We start from the raw sequence: 16,784 nt of genomic DNA, 5'->3' as shown, positions 1-16,784 counted from the left end.
ATTTCAGTAGCTAACAAACACTGACTATTATGCCAGCACTGAGATAAGTGTACTTCAAAGGAAAGTATAAGGGAATACTTATAAGTATTAAGTAATACCTATAAGGGAATATTTAATAGTGGGAATAGGGAGTAATTATACTAAACTGTGAAGAATGAGTTGAAGATAGCTAGGCTAAGAAAAGATTAGCTGCCCAAGCAAAGAAAATAGAATATACAATGGCCTTGAAATACAATCAATGGTGTATCTGTGGGACTGAAAGACCAGTTTGGCTGGAAGCAATAGAATGGCAAAACATAGGCTGAAGAGGAAATTAGGGTACAAAGCAAGTAGAACCTCATACGACACATTAAAAATTTGGAATCATAGGCTGGGTGCAGTGGCTTGTGCGTGTAATCCCAGCACTTTGTGAGGCCGAGGTGGGCAAATCACCTGAGGTCAGGAGTTCCAGACCAGCCTAGCCAACATGGCAAAACCCTGTCTCTACTAAAAATATAAAAATTAGCCAGGCATAGTGGCAGGCATCTGTAATCCCAGCTACTTGGGAGGCTGAGACAGGAGAATTGCTTGAACCTGGGAGGCAGAGGTTGCAGTGAGCCGAGATCGCACCATTGCATTCCAGCGCGGGTGACAAGAGCGGGACTCCATCTCAAAAAAAAAAAAAAAAAAATTGGAATCATATTTTTTTTATTGAGATATGATGCACATACTACAAAATGTAAAATTTGTTGTTTTTCAGGGTATGAAAATCCAGGATATTTATGGATTCATAATGTGCAGATATCACCACTAATTTCAATATTTCCATCACTCCAAAGAGAATCCTTATACTATTAAGTCACTTCCAATTCCCCCTTGCCCCATCCTCTGCCAACCACAAATCTACTTTCTGTATCTATACATTTGCCTTGCCTGGACATTGCACATAAATGAAATAGAATATTTGGCTTTTTGTGTCTGACTTTCACATGGCATAATGTTTTCAACATTATTCCATGTTGTAACAGGTATTAGTACTTCATTCCTTTTTATAGCTGAATATTTCATTATATGAATATGCCATATTTTGTTTGTCCATTGATTAATGGACACTGTTATGAAAAATGCAGGCCAGGTGTAATGGCTCACCCTGTAATCCCAACACTTTGGGAGGCCAAGGCAGGAGGATTGCTTGAAGCCAGGGGAGCAAGACCAGCCTGGGCAGCATACTGAGACACCCCATCTGTACCAATAAATAAGTAATTAGCTGGGCATTTATTTGGTGGTACATGCCTCTAGTCCTAGCTACTGGGGTGGCTGAAGTGGGAGGATCACTTCAGCCCAGGAGTTCAAGGTTATAGTGAGCTATGATTGTGCCACTCTACTCCAGCCTGGGTGACAGAGCAAGACTCTGTCTCTGAAAAAAAATAAACTGACCATAAATGTCTGGATTCCATGCTTCAGAGTTGACTAGATAAATAAGAAAGGTCTGGATTTTTTATTTTGTTCCACTAATTTGTGTGTCTAACCTCATGCCAGTACATTGTCTTGATAACTGTAGCTTTATAGTAAGTTTTGAAATTGGTAAGTGTAAGTGCTTCAACTTTTTCTTCATTTTCAAGATTATTTTGGCTATTCCAGCCCCCTTGTATTACCTTATGAGTTTTAGGATCAGTTTGTCAATTTCTGCACAAAAGGCAGTTGAGATTATGATAGGAATTGTGGTGAATGTATCGGTGAATTTTGAGAGTATTGAGTTTTTAACAATATTGAACCTTTCAGTCCATGAACACAGTATGTCTTTGCGTGGATTTAGGTCTTTAATTTCCTCCAGTGATGTTTTCCAGTTTTTAGTATGCAAGTCCTTTACTTTTGTTAAACTTATTCATAAGTATTTTATTTCTTTTGATGCTATTGTAACTAGCATTGCATTCTTAATTTTTGGTAGTTAATTGAGATTTATTGACTTTTATATATTCATTGTGTATCCTGCAACCTTGTTGAAGTCATTTATTAGCTCTAATAGTTTTTGTTTTGTTTTGTTTTGTTTTTGGGACAGAGTTTCGCTCTTGTTGCCCAGGCTGGAGTGCAGTGGTGCAATCTTGGCTCACCACAACCTCCGCCTCCCGGGTTCAAGCGATTCTCCTGCCTCAGCCTCCGGAGTAGATGGGATTACAGGCATGCGTCACCTTGCCCAGCTAATTTTGTATTTCTAGCAGAGCCAGGGTTTCTCCATGTTGGTCAGGCTGGTCTCGAACTCCCAACCTCAGGTGATTTGCCGGCCGCGGCCTCCCGAACTGCTGGATTACAGGCATGAGCCACCATGCCCGGCCTAGGGAGGTTTCTTAACTTCTCTTTTTTTTTTTCTTGAGACAGTCTCACTCTGTTGCCCAGGCCGGAGTGCAGTGGCACCATCTCAGCTCATTGCAACCTCCACCTCCCTGGTTCAAGTGATTCCCCTGCCTCAGCCTCCCTAGTAGCTGGGATTAAGGTGGACACCACCATGCCTGGCTCATTTTTTTGTATTTTTAGTAGAGACGGGGTTTCACCATGTTGGCCAGACTGGTCTCGAACTCCTGATCTCAGGCAATCTGCCTGCTTTGGCTTCCCAAAGTGCTGGGATTATAGGCACGAGCCATGGTGCCCGGCCTCTAATAGTTTTTTTTTTTTTTTTATGTCTTCCTTAGGATTTTCTATATAAGACATGTCATCTGCAAATAGGGGTAATCTGACTTTTTCCTTTCCCATCTGGATGCTTTTTTTTTTTTTCTTTTAAGACGGAGTCTCGCTCTGTTGCCCAGGCTGGAGTGGAGTGGCACTATCTCAGCTCACTGCAACCTCCGCCTCCTGGATTCAAGCAATTCTCCTGCCTCTGCCTCCTGAGTAGTTGGCATTACAGGCATGCACCACCACGCCTGGCTAATTTTTGTATTTTTAGTAGAGACGGGGTTTCACCATGTTGAGCAGGCTGGTCTGGAACTCCTGACCTCAAGTGATCCGCCCAGCTCGGCCTCCCAAAGTGCTGGGATTACAGGTGTGAGCCACCGTGTCCAGCCTGGATGCTTTTTATTTCAAGTTTTTTCCAAATTGCCCTGGCTAGAGGATACATGCAGTGTTGAATAGAAATGACAAGAACAGACATTCTTACCTTTTCCCTGATCTTATGGGGAAAGCTTTGAATTTTAAAGCATTGAAGATGATGTTACTTGGCTTTTTTTTTTTTTTTTTAGATAACTCTATCAGGTTGAGGAAATTTCCTTTTATTTCTAGTGTTTTTATCGTGAAAGGGTGTTGGATTTTGGTTTCTTTGGTAGTGTTTTGTTTTGTTTTGTTTCGCTTTTGAAACAGGTTCTTACTCTGTCATCCAGGCTGGACTGCAGTGGCATGATTATGGCCCAGTGCAGCCTCAGCCTCCCAGAGTAAAACTATCCTTCTACCTTACCCTCCTAAGTAACTGGAACTATAGGCACATGCCACCATACCCAGCTAAATTTTTAATTTTTTGTAGAGATGGGGGTCTCACTATATTGCCCAGATTGGTTGGATTTTGTTCAGTGGTTCTTTTTCCATGATAATGTGACTTTTGTCTTTTACGTTAGGAATATAGTATATTACACTGATTTATTTTTATTCAACCAACCTTGCATTACTGCATTAAATCCCACTTGGTCATGGTGCATCACTGTTTTTATATGTTGCTGGCTTTGATTTGCTAGTATTTTGTTAAGGTTTGTTTGTTTGTTTGTTTGTTTTTCCTGAAGACGGGGTCTCACTCTGTCACCTGTTCTGGAGTGCAGTGGCACAATTATGGCTCACTGCAGCCTTGACTTCCCAGGCTCAAGTGATCCTCCCATTTCAGCCTCCTGAGTACCTGGGACCACAGGTGCACACCACGATGTCCAGCTAACTTTCGTATTTTTTGTAGAGATGGCATTTTGCCATTATGCCCAGGCTGGTCTGGAACTCCTGAGCTCAAGCAGTCCTCCTGCCTCGGCCTCCCACAGTGCTGGGATTACAGGCGTGAGCCACTGTGCCCACCCTGTTGAGGACTTTTATGTTCACTTTGTTTCTTTTTTTTTTTTTTGACGGAGTCTTGCTCTGTTGCCAAGCTGGAATGCAGTGGCGCGATCTCAGCTCACTGCAACCTCTGATTCCCTGGTTCAAGCGATTCTCCTGTCCCAGCCTCCCGAGTAGCTGGGATTACAGGCACACACCACCAGGCCCAGCTAATTTTTGTATTTGTAGTAGAGATGGGTTTTCACCATGTTGGTCAGGATGGTCTCAATCTCCTGACCTCATGATCCGCCCACCTCGGCCTCCCACAGTGCTGGGATTGTAGGCATGAGCCACTGACCCTGGCCCCTATGTCCAGTTTCATAAGGAATATTGGCATGTAGTTTTGTGATGTCTTTCTCTGGTTTTGGTATCAGGGTAATATTGGTCTAAAAAAATGAGTTGAGAAGTCCTCTCCTAGTATTTCAAAAAGAGTTTGTAAAGGATTGGTGTTTCATTCAATGTTTTGTAGAATTCACCAGTGAGGGCATTTGATCCCAGTTGGGCTTTTCCTCGTGAGAAGTTTCTTTATTACAAATTCCATTTCTTTTCTTGTTATAGGTCTATTCAGATTTTGTTTCTTTTTGAGTCAGTTCTCGTAGTTTTGGTCTATTAGTCTGTTCTTGTGTTTCTATGAAGAAATACCTGAGAGTGGGTAACTTATAAAGAAAAGAGGTTTAATTGGCTCACAGTTCTTTAGGTTTTGCAGGAAGCATGGTGCTGGCATCTGCTTGCCTTCTGGAGGCCTTGGGAAGCTTAACAATCGTGGCGGAAGGTGAAGGGGGAAGCTGGCCTCTCACGTGGCAAGAGTGAGAGCAAGAGAGAAAGAGGTGTCACACACTTTTAAACGACCAGGTCTTGTGAGAACTATCTCAAGGATAACACCAGGGCATGAGGAATCTGCCCCTGTGGCCAAAACACCTCCCACCAGACCCCACCTCCAACATTGGGGATTACAATTCAAGGTGAGATTTAGCAGGAGCAACATCTAAACTATATGAGGGTCTTTCTAAGAATTACCCATTTCATCTAGATCTCTAAATTGTTGAGATAACAACTGTTCATACTGTTCCTTTACATTCCCATTTATTTCTATAATATTGATAGTGATATCTCCTCTTACTTTTCTGATCTAGTATAATTTGAGTATTCTCTTTTTTTTTTTTTTTGGTTGGTCTAGCTACAGAATTGTCAACATTGTTGACGTTTTCAGAGAACTAGCTTCTGTTTTTATTCATTTTTCTCTTTTTATTTGTTTCATTTATGTATACTCTGCGTATTTCCTTCTGCTTTGCTCTTTTTCTAGTTTCTTAAGGTAGATGATATGGTTATTGAATTTTTTTTTTTTTTTGAGATGAAGTCTTGCTCTGTCGCCCAGGCTGGAGTGCAGTGGCGCGATCTCTGCTCACTGCAAGCTCTGCCTCCCAGGTTCACACCATTCTCCTGCCTCAGGCTCCTGAGTAGCTGGGACTACAGGCGACTGCCACCACACCCAGCTAATTTTTTGTATTTTTAGTAGAAACGAGGTTTCATCGTGTTAGCCAGGATGGTCTTGATCTCCTGACCTCGTAATGTGCCTGCCTCGGCCTCCCAAAGTGCTGGGATTACAGGCGTGAGCCACCACGCCTGGCCCAATGTGGTTATTGATTTTAAATTTTAAGGTTTTTGTTTATTTGTTTGTTTTGAGACAAGATCTCAGTCTGTTGCCTATGCTAGAGTACAGTGGCGTGATCATAGTTCACTACAGCCTTGAACTCCTGAACTACTGGGACTGCAGGCACGTGCCAGCACACCTACCTAATTTAAAGAGATTTTTTTAGTCACAGGCTCTTGAATTCCTCACTTCATGGTACTCCTGCCTCAGCCTGCCAAATAGCTGGGATTATAGGTGTATGCCACCATGCTTGGCTTATCTTTTTATTTATTTATTTGGTTAGTTATTTTTGACACAGAGTCTTGCCCTGTCACCCAGGCTGGAGTGCAGTGGCACAGTCTTGGCTCACTGCAGCCTCCGCCTCTCAGGATCACACCATTCTCCTGCCTCAGCCTCCTGAGTATCTGGGATTACAGGCGCCTGCCACCATACCCAGTTAATTTTTTATATTGTTAGTAGAGACGGAGTTTACCATGTTGGCCAGGCTGGCCTCGAACTCTTGACCTCAGGTGATCTGCCTGTCTCAGCCTCCCAAAGTGCTGGGATTACAGGCATGAGCCACGGCGCCTGGCATCTCTTTTTTAAATACAGGTGTTTATAGCTGTAAATTTTCCACTGTGCACTGCTTTAGTTGCATCTCATAAATTTATTGACACTTATTTCGTGTCCTAACATATGGTCGGCCCTGGAAAATGTTCCATGTACAGTTGAGAAAAATGTGTATTATGCTGTTTTTACTGGAATGTTCTATAGATATCTGGTAGGTCTAGTTGCTTTACAGTTTAAATTTTCTGTTTATTTATTGATCTTCTGCCTAGTTGTTCTGTGTATTACTGAAAGTGTGGTATAGAAGCCTTCAACTTTTATTGTTGAATTATCTGTTTCTCCTTTCCCTTCCGTGAGTTTTCTTTCTACTTTGGGCTCAGTTAGGTGTATTTATGTTTATAAGTGTTATTTCTCTCTCTCTCTCTCTTTCTCTTTTTTTTTTAAAGACAGGGTCTCACCCTGTTGCCCAGGCTGGAGTGCAGTGGTGCAGTCATGGTTCACTGTAGCCTTGACCTCCTCTGCTCAAGCTGTCTTCCCACCTCCGCCTCCAGAGCAGCTGAAACTACAGGTGCACACCACCAAGCCCAGCTAATTTCTAAAAACCATAGAGGTGGGTTCTCACTAGGTTTCCCAGGATGGTCTTGAACTCCTAGGCTCAAGCGATTCTACCACTCAGCCTCCCAGAGTGAGCTACTGCACCCAGCCATTGTTATCTTTTTGCGGATTGACCTTTTTTGTCATTATCTTTGTCTCTAGTAACAATATTTTGTTACTATACCTTAATACCTACTTTGAGACAGGTTGAGTATCACTAATTCAAAAATTCAGAATGCTCCAAAACCAAAACTGTTTAAATACCAACAGGATCCTCAAAGGAAATGTTCATTGGAGCATTTCAGATTTTCAGATTAGCGATGCTCAACCAATAAGTATAATGCAAATGTTCCAAAATCTGAAACACTTCTGGTCCCAAGCATTTCAGATAAGGGATACTCAGCCTGTATTAATATAACAACTTTAAGTCTTACTTGATTACTGGATGGTGTAATCCAGTAATCTTTCCTGTCCTTTTCTTTTCACCCTGTTTGTGTCTTTGAATCAGTCTAGCAGCTGGTGCCAAGACGCTAGCTGCAGCGCGGGAGGTGTGGCCAGGGCTGTGTGCTCCACAGGGCAGCGGGAGCTGGGAACAGATGGGTGCCCTGTCCCCTTCCTAGTTGGATGGGCAGGAGCCCTGCCCTCCCAGGTGCAGCTGCAGCTGTGGAGCAGGCATCCCTGCACTCTTGGGGGCCCGGGAAGCCCCCCTTTCCCCGCAGGCTTGGAAACACCTACTCCCGCTGCCTAGCCTCTCCCCGCTCCCAGTGCCCACTCGGAATTCAGAGTAAAGTTGAGGCTGAGCCTGCTGCTGTTGGGACCTGGCTGGGTGTGTGCGCACTAGGGGCAGCGCCAACACACCAGCCTCATGCTACCTCGGTCCCCCTCTGGACTTTCAGCTCTGATGAGCACGTGAGGGAGTCTGAGGGTGAGGCTGAGGGCAGCTCGGCATGGGCCTGCCCCTTGGCATGAACAGCCTAAGTGCCGTGGGCACCTTGGATGTCAGGTTGATGGTGGCAGGAGGCAGATGGTCTCCTAGGTGGAAAGGGGCAGGCCCCCGGTGAAGCCACACCTTCAAGCCAGAGACAGCTAAAGCCTGGGAGTCAGACTGCAGATCCATGGCCCGGAGTGAGAATTTATGGTGCTTTTTCTGCGCCCACCCATGGCTGCCCATGGACCCATCAGCACATACTTACTCCCATTTGAGGCCCATACAAACCCCAGACTCATCCAGACTCATAGAGATGTTGGGACTACCAGCTGTGAGAAGGAGCTACTCACTGTGGGTCTCCTCTCCACTGAGAACTGGTCACTTGTTGGGACAACCTGCCTGCAGAAAGAAGCTACCCACTGCAGCTCCCTTCTCCACTGAGAGTTGGACGCTCATCAGGATGACTTACCTGCAGAAAGGAGCTACCCACTGTGGGTCTCCTCTCTGTTGAGAGCTGGACACTCATCAGAATGACCTGCCTGCACAGAAAGGCACTGCAGAAAGGAGCTTCCCACTGTGGGTGTCCTCTCCACTGAGAGCTGGATACTCGTGGGGATGACCTGCCTACGGAAAGGAGCTACCCACTGCAGGTCTCCTGAGGGCTGTTTTGTCTGTCAGTGAAGCTCCTCTCCGCCTTGCTCACCTTCCAGTTGACCGTGAACCTCATTCTTCCTGGACACAGGATAATAACATGGGACCCACCAAAACGCGGGACTGAAATATCTGTAAAACAGGGCCGAAACATGCCCCCTTGCTCACCACATTGCAGACAATGAGAAGGAAAGAAGAGCTGAGGCCTTTTGGGGATCCCAGACCTAAGAGCTCCCCAAACCTGGGTTGTGACACCCTCTTTGGGGCTCTGGGATTCTTGATGTCTCCAAGCTTCAGGGTGCCACTGCGTTCCCCAGTACCCACAGTGGAAGCCACTGTGGTATGTCTGATCCAGATACAACCTCACAGGGAGCCAGTGCCTGGATATGCCCGCCCCACTGCATCCAGCATGCCTGGCTATGCTCAGTGGCTGGACCCCGCGCTCGCTCATACACCCCTCACTGCTTCATGCCTGGCTCACCACCAGCAGGCATGGGATTAGGCCCAGTAGCATGAGCCAAACACAGCCTGCTTGGCCAAGTGGGCGGAACAAGCCCAGCAGGCCCTAGCAAAACTCAGGCAAAGGCACCACCAGCCACAGAGGTTTTGAACTGGAAAAGTGACACCCTAAGTATCCTGTGACAACAGCATATAGTTGGATCATGTTTTTAAGGTCATGTAAATTACACCTTCATACATTATATGCCCATATTGTTGTGTGCAGATATCTTTTTAAGCAGAGTTGGGGAAGAAAGGTTACATACAATAAACACTTATACTGTTTTATTTTTATTTATTTATTTATTTTTGAGACAGGGTCTCGCTCTGTCGCCCAGGCTGGAATGCCTTGGCATGATCTCACCTCACTGCAGCCTCTGCCTCCCCAGTGGCATGATCTCGCCTCACTGCAGCCTCTGCCTCCCCAGTTCAATAGATTCTCATGCCTCAGCTTCCCAAGTAGCTGAGATTACAGGCGAGTCCCACCACACCTAGCTAATTTTTTTGTATTTTTAGTAGAGATGGGGTTTTGCTATGTTGGCCAGGTTGGTCTCAAACTCCTGGCCTCAAGTGATCCACCCGCCTGAACCTCTCAAAGTGCTGGGATTATAGGCATGAGCCACTGCACCTAGCCTATACTGCTTTATATTATGTTGTTATCAAGTTACTCTCCAGTATCATCTCATTTTAGCCTGAAGGAGTCCCCCATTAGTATTTCTTACAGGGAAAATCTGCTAGCAACTAATTCTCTTAGTTGTTTATCTGATAACATATAATTTTTAAAGTTTTAGTTTGGAGTCTTGCTAGATATAGAATTCTTCCTTGAGGCTGGGTGTGGTGGCTTACTCCTGTAATCCCAGCACTTTGTGGGGGCCAAGGTGGGAGGATCGCTTGAGGCTAGGAGTTCAAGACCTACCTAGGCAACATATAGTGAGACACCATCTCTATTAAACATTTTTTCTTTTAATTAGCCAGGCATAGTTGTGAGTTCCTATCATCCCAGCTACCTGGGAGACTGAGGTGGGAGGATCGCTTGAGCCCCAGCATTCAAAGCTACAGTGAGCTATAATGGTGCCACTGCTCTTCAGCCTGGGCAACAGAGTGAAACCCTGTCTCAAAAAGAAAATAAAATTCTTGGTTGACCTTTTTTTGCTATCAGTTTTTTATCTTTTTTCTTCAACAATCAAAGTAAACATCAGGTCTTTGAATATCATCTCACTACTTCTGGTTTCTGGTGAGAAATCAGATGTCAGTCTTACTTAGAAACCCTTGTATGTGATGAGTTGTTTCTCACTGCTTTCACGATTTTGTTTGTCTTTGTATTTTCAGTTTGATTATGGTCTGTCTAGGTATGGATCTCTTTTAGTTTATCCTACTTAGAGACTGTTGAGCTACCTTCATGTGTAGATTAAGTTTTTTCTCAAATTTGCACGTTTTTGGACATTATTTCTTCAAATACTCTTTCTGGCATTTCTATCGTTCTAGGTTTTCCATTATGCTTATGTTGGTACAGTTGATGGTGTCCCTTAGGTCTCTGAGACTGTTCACTTTTCATCATTCTGGATTTGTTTCCATTCCTCAGATCAAAGGACTGTTACAACTCTGTCTCCTTCGTGCCATTCACAAGGCGGCGAATGATAGGGGGATGTGTTTCAGCTCGTTTGTGTTACAGCTCGTTCAGGCCCACTGCCCCACTCTGGCTTGCGGCTCCTGGCTTGGCCCTGCCACTGCTTCCTGTCATGTGGGGCAGCTGTCCGCTCCTGGCAGAAGGCAGGAGGGCTACAATGTTACAGCCCCTTTCCCACCAGCAGGTTCCGCAGGTTCAGCAGGTTCCAGGGTCTTGTCCGGCATCTGAGAAGAATGAGGTTACACAGACATGAGAGACTGAGCAAGGTAGAAAAGGATTTTTATTGAGCAACAGAACAGCTCTCAACATGAGAGGGGACCCAAGGTGGATAACCCTCTGTGTGATAGGGGGCCCAAAGGTAGGTAGCCCCCACGTGTGGCTGAGTCCGGGGTTTTTATGGGCTCAGAATGTGGGAGTGCATGTGGGAGTGCATGGGCGGGCCTGGAAAAAGCATCATTGGACTGGCCTTAGGCATTGAGGAAGTTTTCATTCTAGTTGTGGACTCTGCCCGGAACTGGCATCCAGTTTTCAGGCTTCAGGCTGTCTTTGACTTGAATGTTGGGTTTCACCATGGACCCACCCCTGTCTGCCTGGAAATTTGTCTCTTGCTGCTATCAATCCTCCCTCTGAAGACGTACGTCTAACTGCCATTAGGATAAGGACAATGACCACAATTGATGCTTTCTGCTGATGGGGTGCTGTTTTGCAAAAACAGCAGTCTGATCTCTGTCAGAGGCCTAAGAGTTCCCAGTAAAAGGGAGCCATCGTCTGAGGCTCTATTTGCATGACCATATGGAGTTTAATGATCTGTAATTGAGAAGAAACAAATTTTATAAGGAGGTTAAATATACATGGACCAAATATGTGTATTATGCAAAGAGGAGCTAGAAGGGAAAAATGTAGTCCCAAAGATAACAGAAATAAGGAGCAAAATAGACTAAAACATGCTGAAACAATGTTATGGCTAGAGCTGTTTCACCCTGGTGAAAGAAATTAAATCTTGTATGGGGGCAGTTAAACTTTAGAAGAAAAATAACTGTTTAGGGGAGTATATAATCCCTTGGGGGTTCGGGATTAAGGAGTCCTTGGCAAAGATGCCTTGTGAGGAACAGAAAAAGGGTGAGAAGAGCAAGCCTAGGAGAGACTATAAAGAGGATGTCCATGGTAGGTTAATGACACTTAACCTTTTGTCATTTAGCTTGAGGTCTCTGATTTTTTCACACTGGTACTTCAGGTACTGTTCCAGGTCAATAGAGGTAATTCCGTCAGTTTTCCCAGGCCTTTACTCGAGTATAATGAATCTAAGAATATTTTCCAGTGACATTTACTGCCATAGGAGTAGAAAGAAGTATGGTATAAGGTCACTCCCAGTGCTGACCTAGAGAGGGAGAGAGGGTAGGAAGTGCCTTTACCCAGTACTATGTCCCCTGGGTTGAACAGAGATGGCCCTAGTTCACAGAATTGGGCCTCTGACAGTTGTTTCAGTTCCTATTGGAAATGGGCCAAAGATGTTATACATGTAATCTCATCAGAGGTTTCTTGGTCTAGCAAGAAATCATTGATGAGAAAAGGTCGTCTGTACATCATTTCAAAGGGATTTAAACCCAGCTTTGAAGGGGTGTTTCTGACATGTAGTAGGGCTATGGGAAGAAAAGTAATACAGGGCAGATGAGTCTCTCAAGACAGTTTTCTGCGGTACCTTTTGATAATATCTGTCTTTTCTCCCTTTCCTGGAGATTGTGGTCTCCAAGCACAATGAAGATAGTATTGTATGCCTAGTGCCTTTGAGACCCCCTGGGTGACAGCCTCCTTGAAGGAAGGTGTTATCACTCTGGAGGTGTTTAGGAAGTCCAAAACGAGGAATTACATCATTAATTAGTACTTTTATCACCTCAGAGGCTTTCTGTGTCCAACATGGAAATGTTTCTACCCAGTTAGTGAAGATATCTACCCACAGTAGAAGATATTGGATGCCTCTTGTCTTCCGCATAGGGGTGAAATCTATCTGCCAGTCTTCCCCTGGGTAACCTCCCGTTATTTGGGTTCTGGAAGGGAGAAAATGTTGCTTGAGGGGATTATTTCTGAGGCAAGTCTCACAAGCATTAGTGACCTGTTTGAGCATTTTTAGCAGATTTTTACCTGAAAACCACATTTGGGCCAATTGATAGGTTTTATGCTTACCTAGGTGGAGGGCTTGCTGAAGGATTTTAAGAACTTTTAAGAACCACCTGGCTGGTAGCTGGTAGATAAAGTTTGCTGTCCTCTGATTGTAGCCATCCAGAGGGCTGAAAGGTGTGTCCCTGAGAGGTGGCCCATTCTATTTCCACAGGAGAATATTGAGGTTTTATTTCTCTTGGAGCCCTCCCAGATCAGAGGGGCCTCAAGTGGATCAGAAACCTGGGGCCCTCCTGCTGCCGATTTAGCTGCTTGGTCTGCCAACTTAGTTCCCTCAGCTATTTCATCTGTTGGCTTTTGGTGGCCTTTACAATGTAATATTGCCACTTCCCATGGAAGGAAAACTGAGGATAATGATCTCTTAATTTCCTGGTAGTATGAGAGACCTATTAGCTGTGAGGAAGTCCCTTTCTTTCCAGATAGTGGCATGGGCAGAGAGGACTAGGAAAGTATACTTAGAATCAGTATAAATGTTAACTGCTTTCCCTTTGCTTAATTCAAGCACCCTTGTGAGGGCAGTTACCTCAGCTAGTTGATCACTTGTGCCTGAGGAGAGAGGCATGCTATCAATAATATCATTTAAGGTGACTATTGCATACCCTGCTTTATGGATGCCTTATTCCACAAAAGAACTTGCATCTGTAAAGAGAGTCCAGTCTGGGTTCTCTAAGGAGGTTTCTTTGAGGTCCTCTCTGCCCGCATAGATTTGCACTACTGTCTGTTCACAGACATGTTCAAGTTCCCCAGCTTTCTCTGGGAGGAAAGTTGCTGGGTTTAGGGAGGGACAGATTCTTAACTGCAGATCTCTCTAATAGCGCAGCTTAATATTTGAGGAGACGGTTGTTCACTACCCAGAGCCTCCCTTTAGAAGACAGCAGTCCTGCCACATTATGTGGGGTATAAATGGTTACGTTATACCCCATGGTTACCTTAGTGGCCTCTGGTACTGACAAGGTTACTGCTGTGATTGCCTGGAGGCAGGCTGGCCATCCTTTAGCTACCAAATTAAGCTCCTTGCTTGGGTAACCTACAGGTTTCTAGGCTGGACCTTAGGCCTGAGTTGGAACTCGCTGGGCCATTCCTTTCCTTTCTGCTACATAAAGATTGAATGTCTTCCCTATGGGAAGACTAAGGGCTGGTGCCTCAAGCAAGGCTTGTTTCAGTTGGTCAAAGGTCCTTTTAGCCTCTGGTTCCCAAATTAGGGAGTGCGTCTTAGTTGCCTGAGTCTCCTTTATTATGTGATATAAGGGACAAACTATTTCACCATACCCAGGTATCCATAGTCCTGTAATCCCCAAGAATCCTCAGTTGCTTGAGGGTTTTGGGGAGAGGAAAAGAGGAGATGGACTTAATCCTTTCTTCACCTAGTTCCCTGGTCCCCTCTGACAAGACTAGACCTAGGTACTTCACTGAAGTCTGACAGAGCTGAGCCTTAGATTTTGAGACCTTATATCCTCTGTTAGCCAGAAAATTAAGACAAGCCTTACTGTCCTCCTGAGACTTCCTCAATTGGAACGCAAAGGAGAATGTCATCTACATATTGTAAAACTTTCACCTGAGGATAAAGGAACTGCCCAAACAGCTGGGGGCTGTCTTAGAATCCCCGTGGTAACACCACCCAGGTTAGCTGTGTGGTCTGGTTGGATGGATCCTTGAATGCAAACAAGTACTGGCAGTTGGGGTGTAATGGTATGCAGAAAAAGATGTCCTTTAGGTTCAGGACTGTGAACCATTTAGTTCCCTCAAGCATTTGAGTTAGTAGGGTATAGGGATTGGGAACGACCATATGGATTGGAACCACAGCCTCATTAATGAGGCAGAGGTCTTGGACCAGTCTCCTTCCTTTGTTGGGTTTTTATACATCCAATATCAGAGTATTACAAGGGCTGTTGCAGGGTTTAAGGAAGACCTGCATCCTTGAGTTATCAGTGATGGCTTCTAGCCCTTTCCTAACTTCTGGTTTTAGGGGATATTGTCTCTGGTTAGAGAAGGAGGTGGGATCCTTAAGGTGGACCCAGACCAGTATGGCAGTTGTGGCTGCACCAATTTTCCTTTGAGTTGCCCAGACTTCTGGGTTAATTAATATTGGTCTGCACTAGGGTGAGACAGAGTCTGTCCTGGAGCCATAAGGATGATGGGTCCCATACCAGCTAAAATAGCCCTGCCTAGCAGAGGAGTTGGGCTTTCAGGCATGATTTAAAAGGCATGGGTAAACAAAAGGTCACCTCAACTATAACTAAGGGGTTGGGAAAAATATCAAGTTAAAGGCTTTCCTGAGACATCCCTCTCAGTCATACTAAGAAAGGAGGGAAGGCCTGGTCTAATAAGTTGCCTCCCAAGAGAGAAAAAATCAGTCTCTTGTATAGCAAAGCTCCCTGTAGTTATAGGACTGTGTTGACTCCTGACATGGTTGTTGGGGAAAAAACAACTTAAATGCAGGGAAGGGAAGTTGCCTGAGGGAAATAGCCTCTTGCCCGATGCAAATGGGTTCCTTCAACAGGGGAAAGAAAACTCTCAATCATTACATCCTTCTTGCTTCTAAGAACAGACAAAAACCAAATTGTTCTAAATTACACTGCTGATGACTAAGCAAAATGCTCATTCCACTCAGTAATATTATCACTGTGGTTTGCAACAACACCCTTAACGTTGTATATGAAGAAGAGATAGGAGCCAGGAAAGAGAGAAAGAAAATGCTATAGGAAAGACTGGAGGTTTTGACTGACACCCGAACGGGCTGTTGGGGATTGGGGCCAGTTCAGGAGCCTTCAGGTAACACGGAGGTGTGGCCTCAGCCAGATGCCTTCAGTTGCCCGAGGACCTTATTCCGATCCTATGCATTGGCTAGACCTCTGTGAAGGGAGACTGGGTTGAAACAAAGCCAACATTCCCAGTACCCGACGGTGATGGCGGAGGCTTGACAAAGTCTTCCCCAGCAAGCCTTTCCTTTGCGGCTGTGCCTTAACTGCAAAGGAGAGGCTTAACTTAACATTCACTCTTAACTGGCTGACAGAAGCCCAGTGCTTCATCCGTTTTTGGAAAAAAAATGTGAAGGCAAGAAGCCTCAGAAATGAAAGTGTAAGAGGTCCACTCATACCCTTCCACAGATCCCAGACAAGCCTCCAGAAATGACACAGGATTCGTTCGGTGCTGCTATGCTGTCCAGCATCTCTGTGGCCTGTGGCACACCTGCCTGGGCCTCACTCGCCTCTAGGCTCACTGCTGGGCCCTCTCTGCCCACTCGACCCAGCAGACTGCTTCTGGCCCGGATTCCATACCCACTGCAGCTCTGCATTCAGCCCCGCAACTGGTCCAGTTGTGCCATGATTGTCTTCCACCTTGGGAGCCAGTGTCTGGGTGAGGGTGACACAGCAGCACCCAAGAACTTGGAGATACCAGCAACCACAGAGCCCCAGCTGTTGCCCAGGGAGTCCTGAGGTCTGAGCCCCCAAGGACTGTTACAGCTCTGTCTCCTTCCCACCGCCCACAGCATGGCAAACGGAGGTGGCAGGGGAGCGCATGTTTCAGCTTGTTTGTGTTACAGCTCGTTCCGTCCCCCTACCCTGCTTTAGTCTGCGGTTCCTGGGCTGGCCCAGCCCCACTGCTGCTTCCTGTCAGGTAGCTGCCCAGTGCCAGCGGAGGGCTGAAGGGCTACAGTGTTAGAGTTCCTTTCACACCCACCATTCAGCAGGTTCTGAGATCTTGCCCTGCGTTTAAGAAGAATGAGGTTATGTGGACACTGGTGAGTGAGCAAGGTGGAAGAAGGTTTTCTTGAGCAACAAAACAGCTCTCAACACGAGAGGGGACCTGACATAAGTAGACCTCCATGTGAGAGGGGATTCCAAAGGCAGGTAGTCCCCATGTGTGGTTGAGTCTGAGGTTTTTATGGGTTCAGAATGGAGGTTTTTATGGGCTCAGAGTGCAGGCTAATCGATCCATGGGTGAATCTGGAAAAAACACCATTTGATTGGCTAAAAGACATCCAGGAAGTTCTCACTCCAGTCATGGACTCTACACAGAACTGGCAGTCCAGTTTTCAGGCTTCAGACTGTCTTTGGCTTGAAGGTTGACGGTTTCAC

The 16,784-nt window shown here is 45.5% G+C and overlaps 1 protein-coding gene across 6 annotated transcripts in view; it reads left to right on the top strand.

The window, feature by feature from the left end:
• NPAT (nuclear protein, coactivator of histone transcription) overlaps positions 1-16,784 on the top strand; it is a 64,196-nt gene that overhangs the window by 7,782 nt on the left and 39,630 nt on the right. Inside the window, exon 2 of one of the 6 annotated variants that reach the window (XM_063636471.1) lies at positions 4,725-4,997. The exons of 2 other annotated variants lie outside the window; for them this stretch is intronic. Coding sequence is in view for 1 of the 4 variants with exons in the window: in XM_055272990.2 (XP_055128965.1) it covers positions 6,725-6,842 (118 nt within the window). In the remaining 3 variants the exon portion in view is untranslated. Of the gene's footprint in view, positions 1-4,724; positions 4,998-6,237; positions 6,843-16,784 lie in introns of those variants that run through there. 3 more of the 6 variants (XM_063636473.1, XM_063636472.1, XM_055272990.2) reach the window with 3 other exon arrangements.

This window comes from Symphalangus syndactylus, chromosome 3, assembly GCF_028878055.3.
Source record: "Symphalangus syndactylus isolate Jambi chromosome 3, NHGRI_mSymSyn1-v2.1_pri, whole genome shotgun sequence".
NCBI classification, from domain to species: domain Eukaryota; kingdom Metazoa; phylum Chordata; class Mammalia; order Primates; family Hylobatidae; genus Symphalangus; species Symphalangus syndactylus.
The sequence above is the reverse complement of the archived record's forward strand: the minus strand, read 5'-3'. Positions and strand labels throughout refer to the sequence as shown.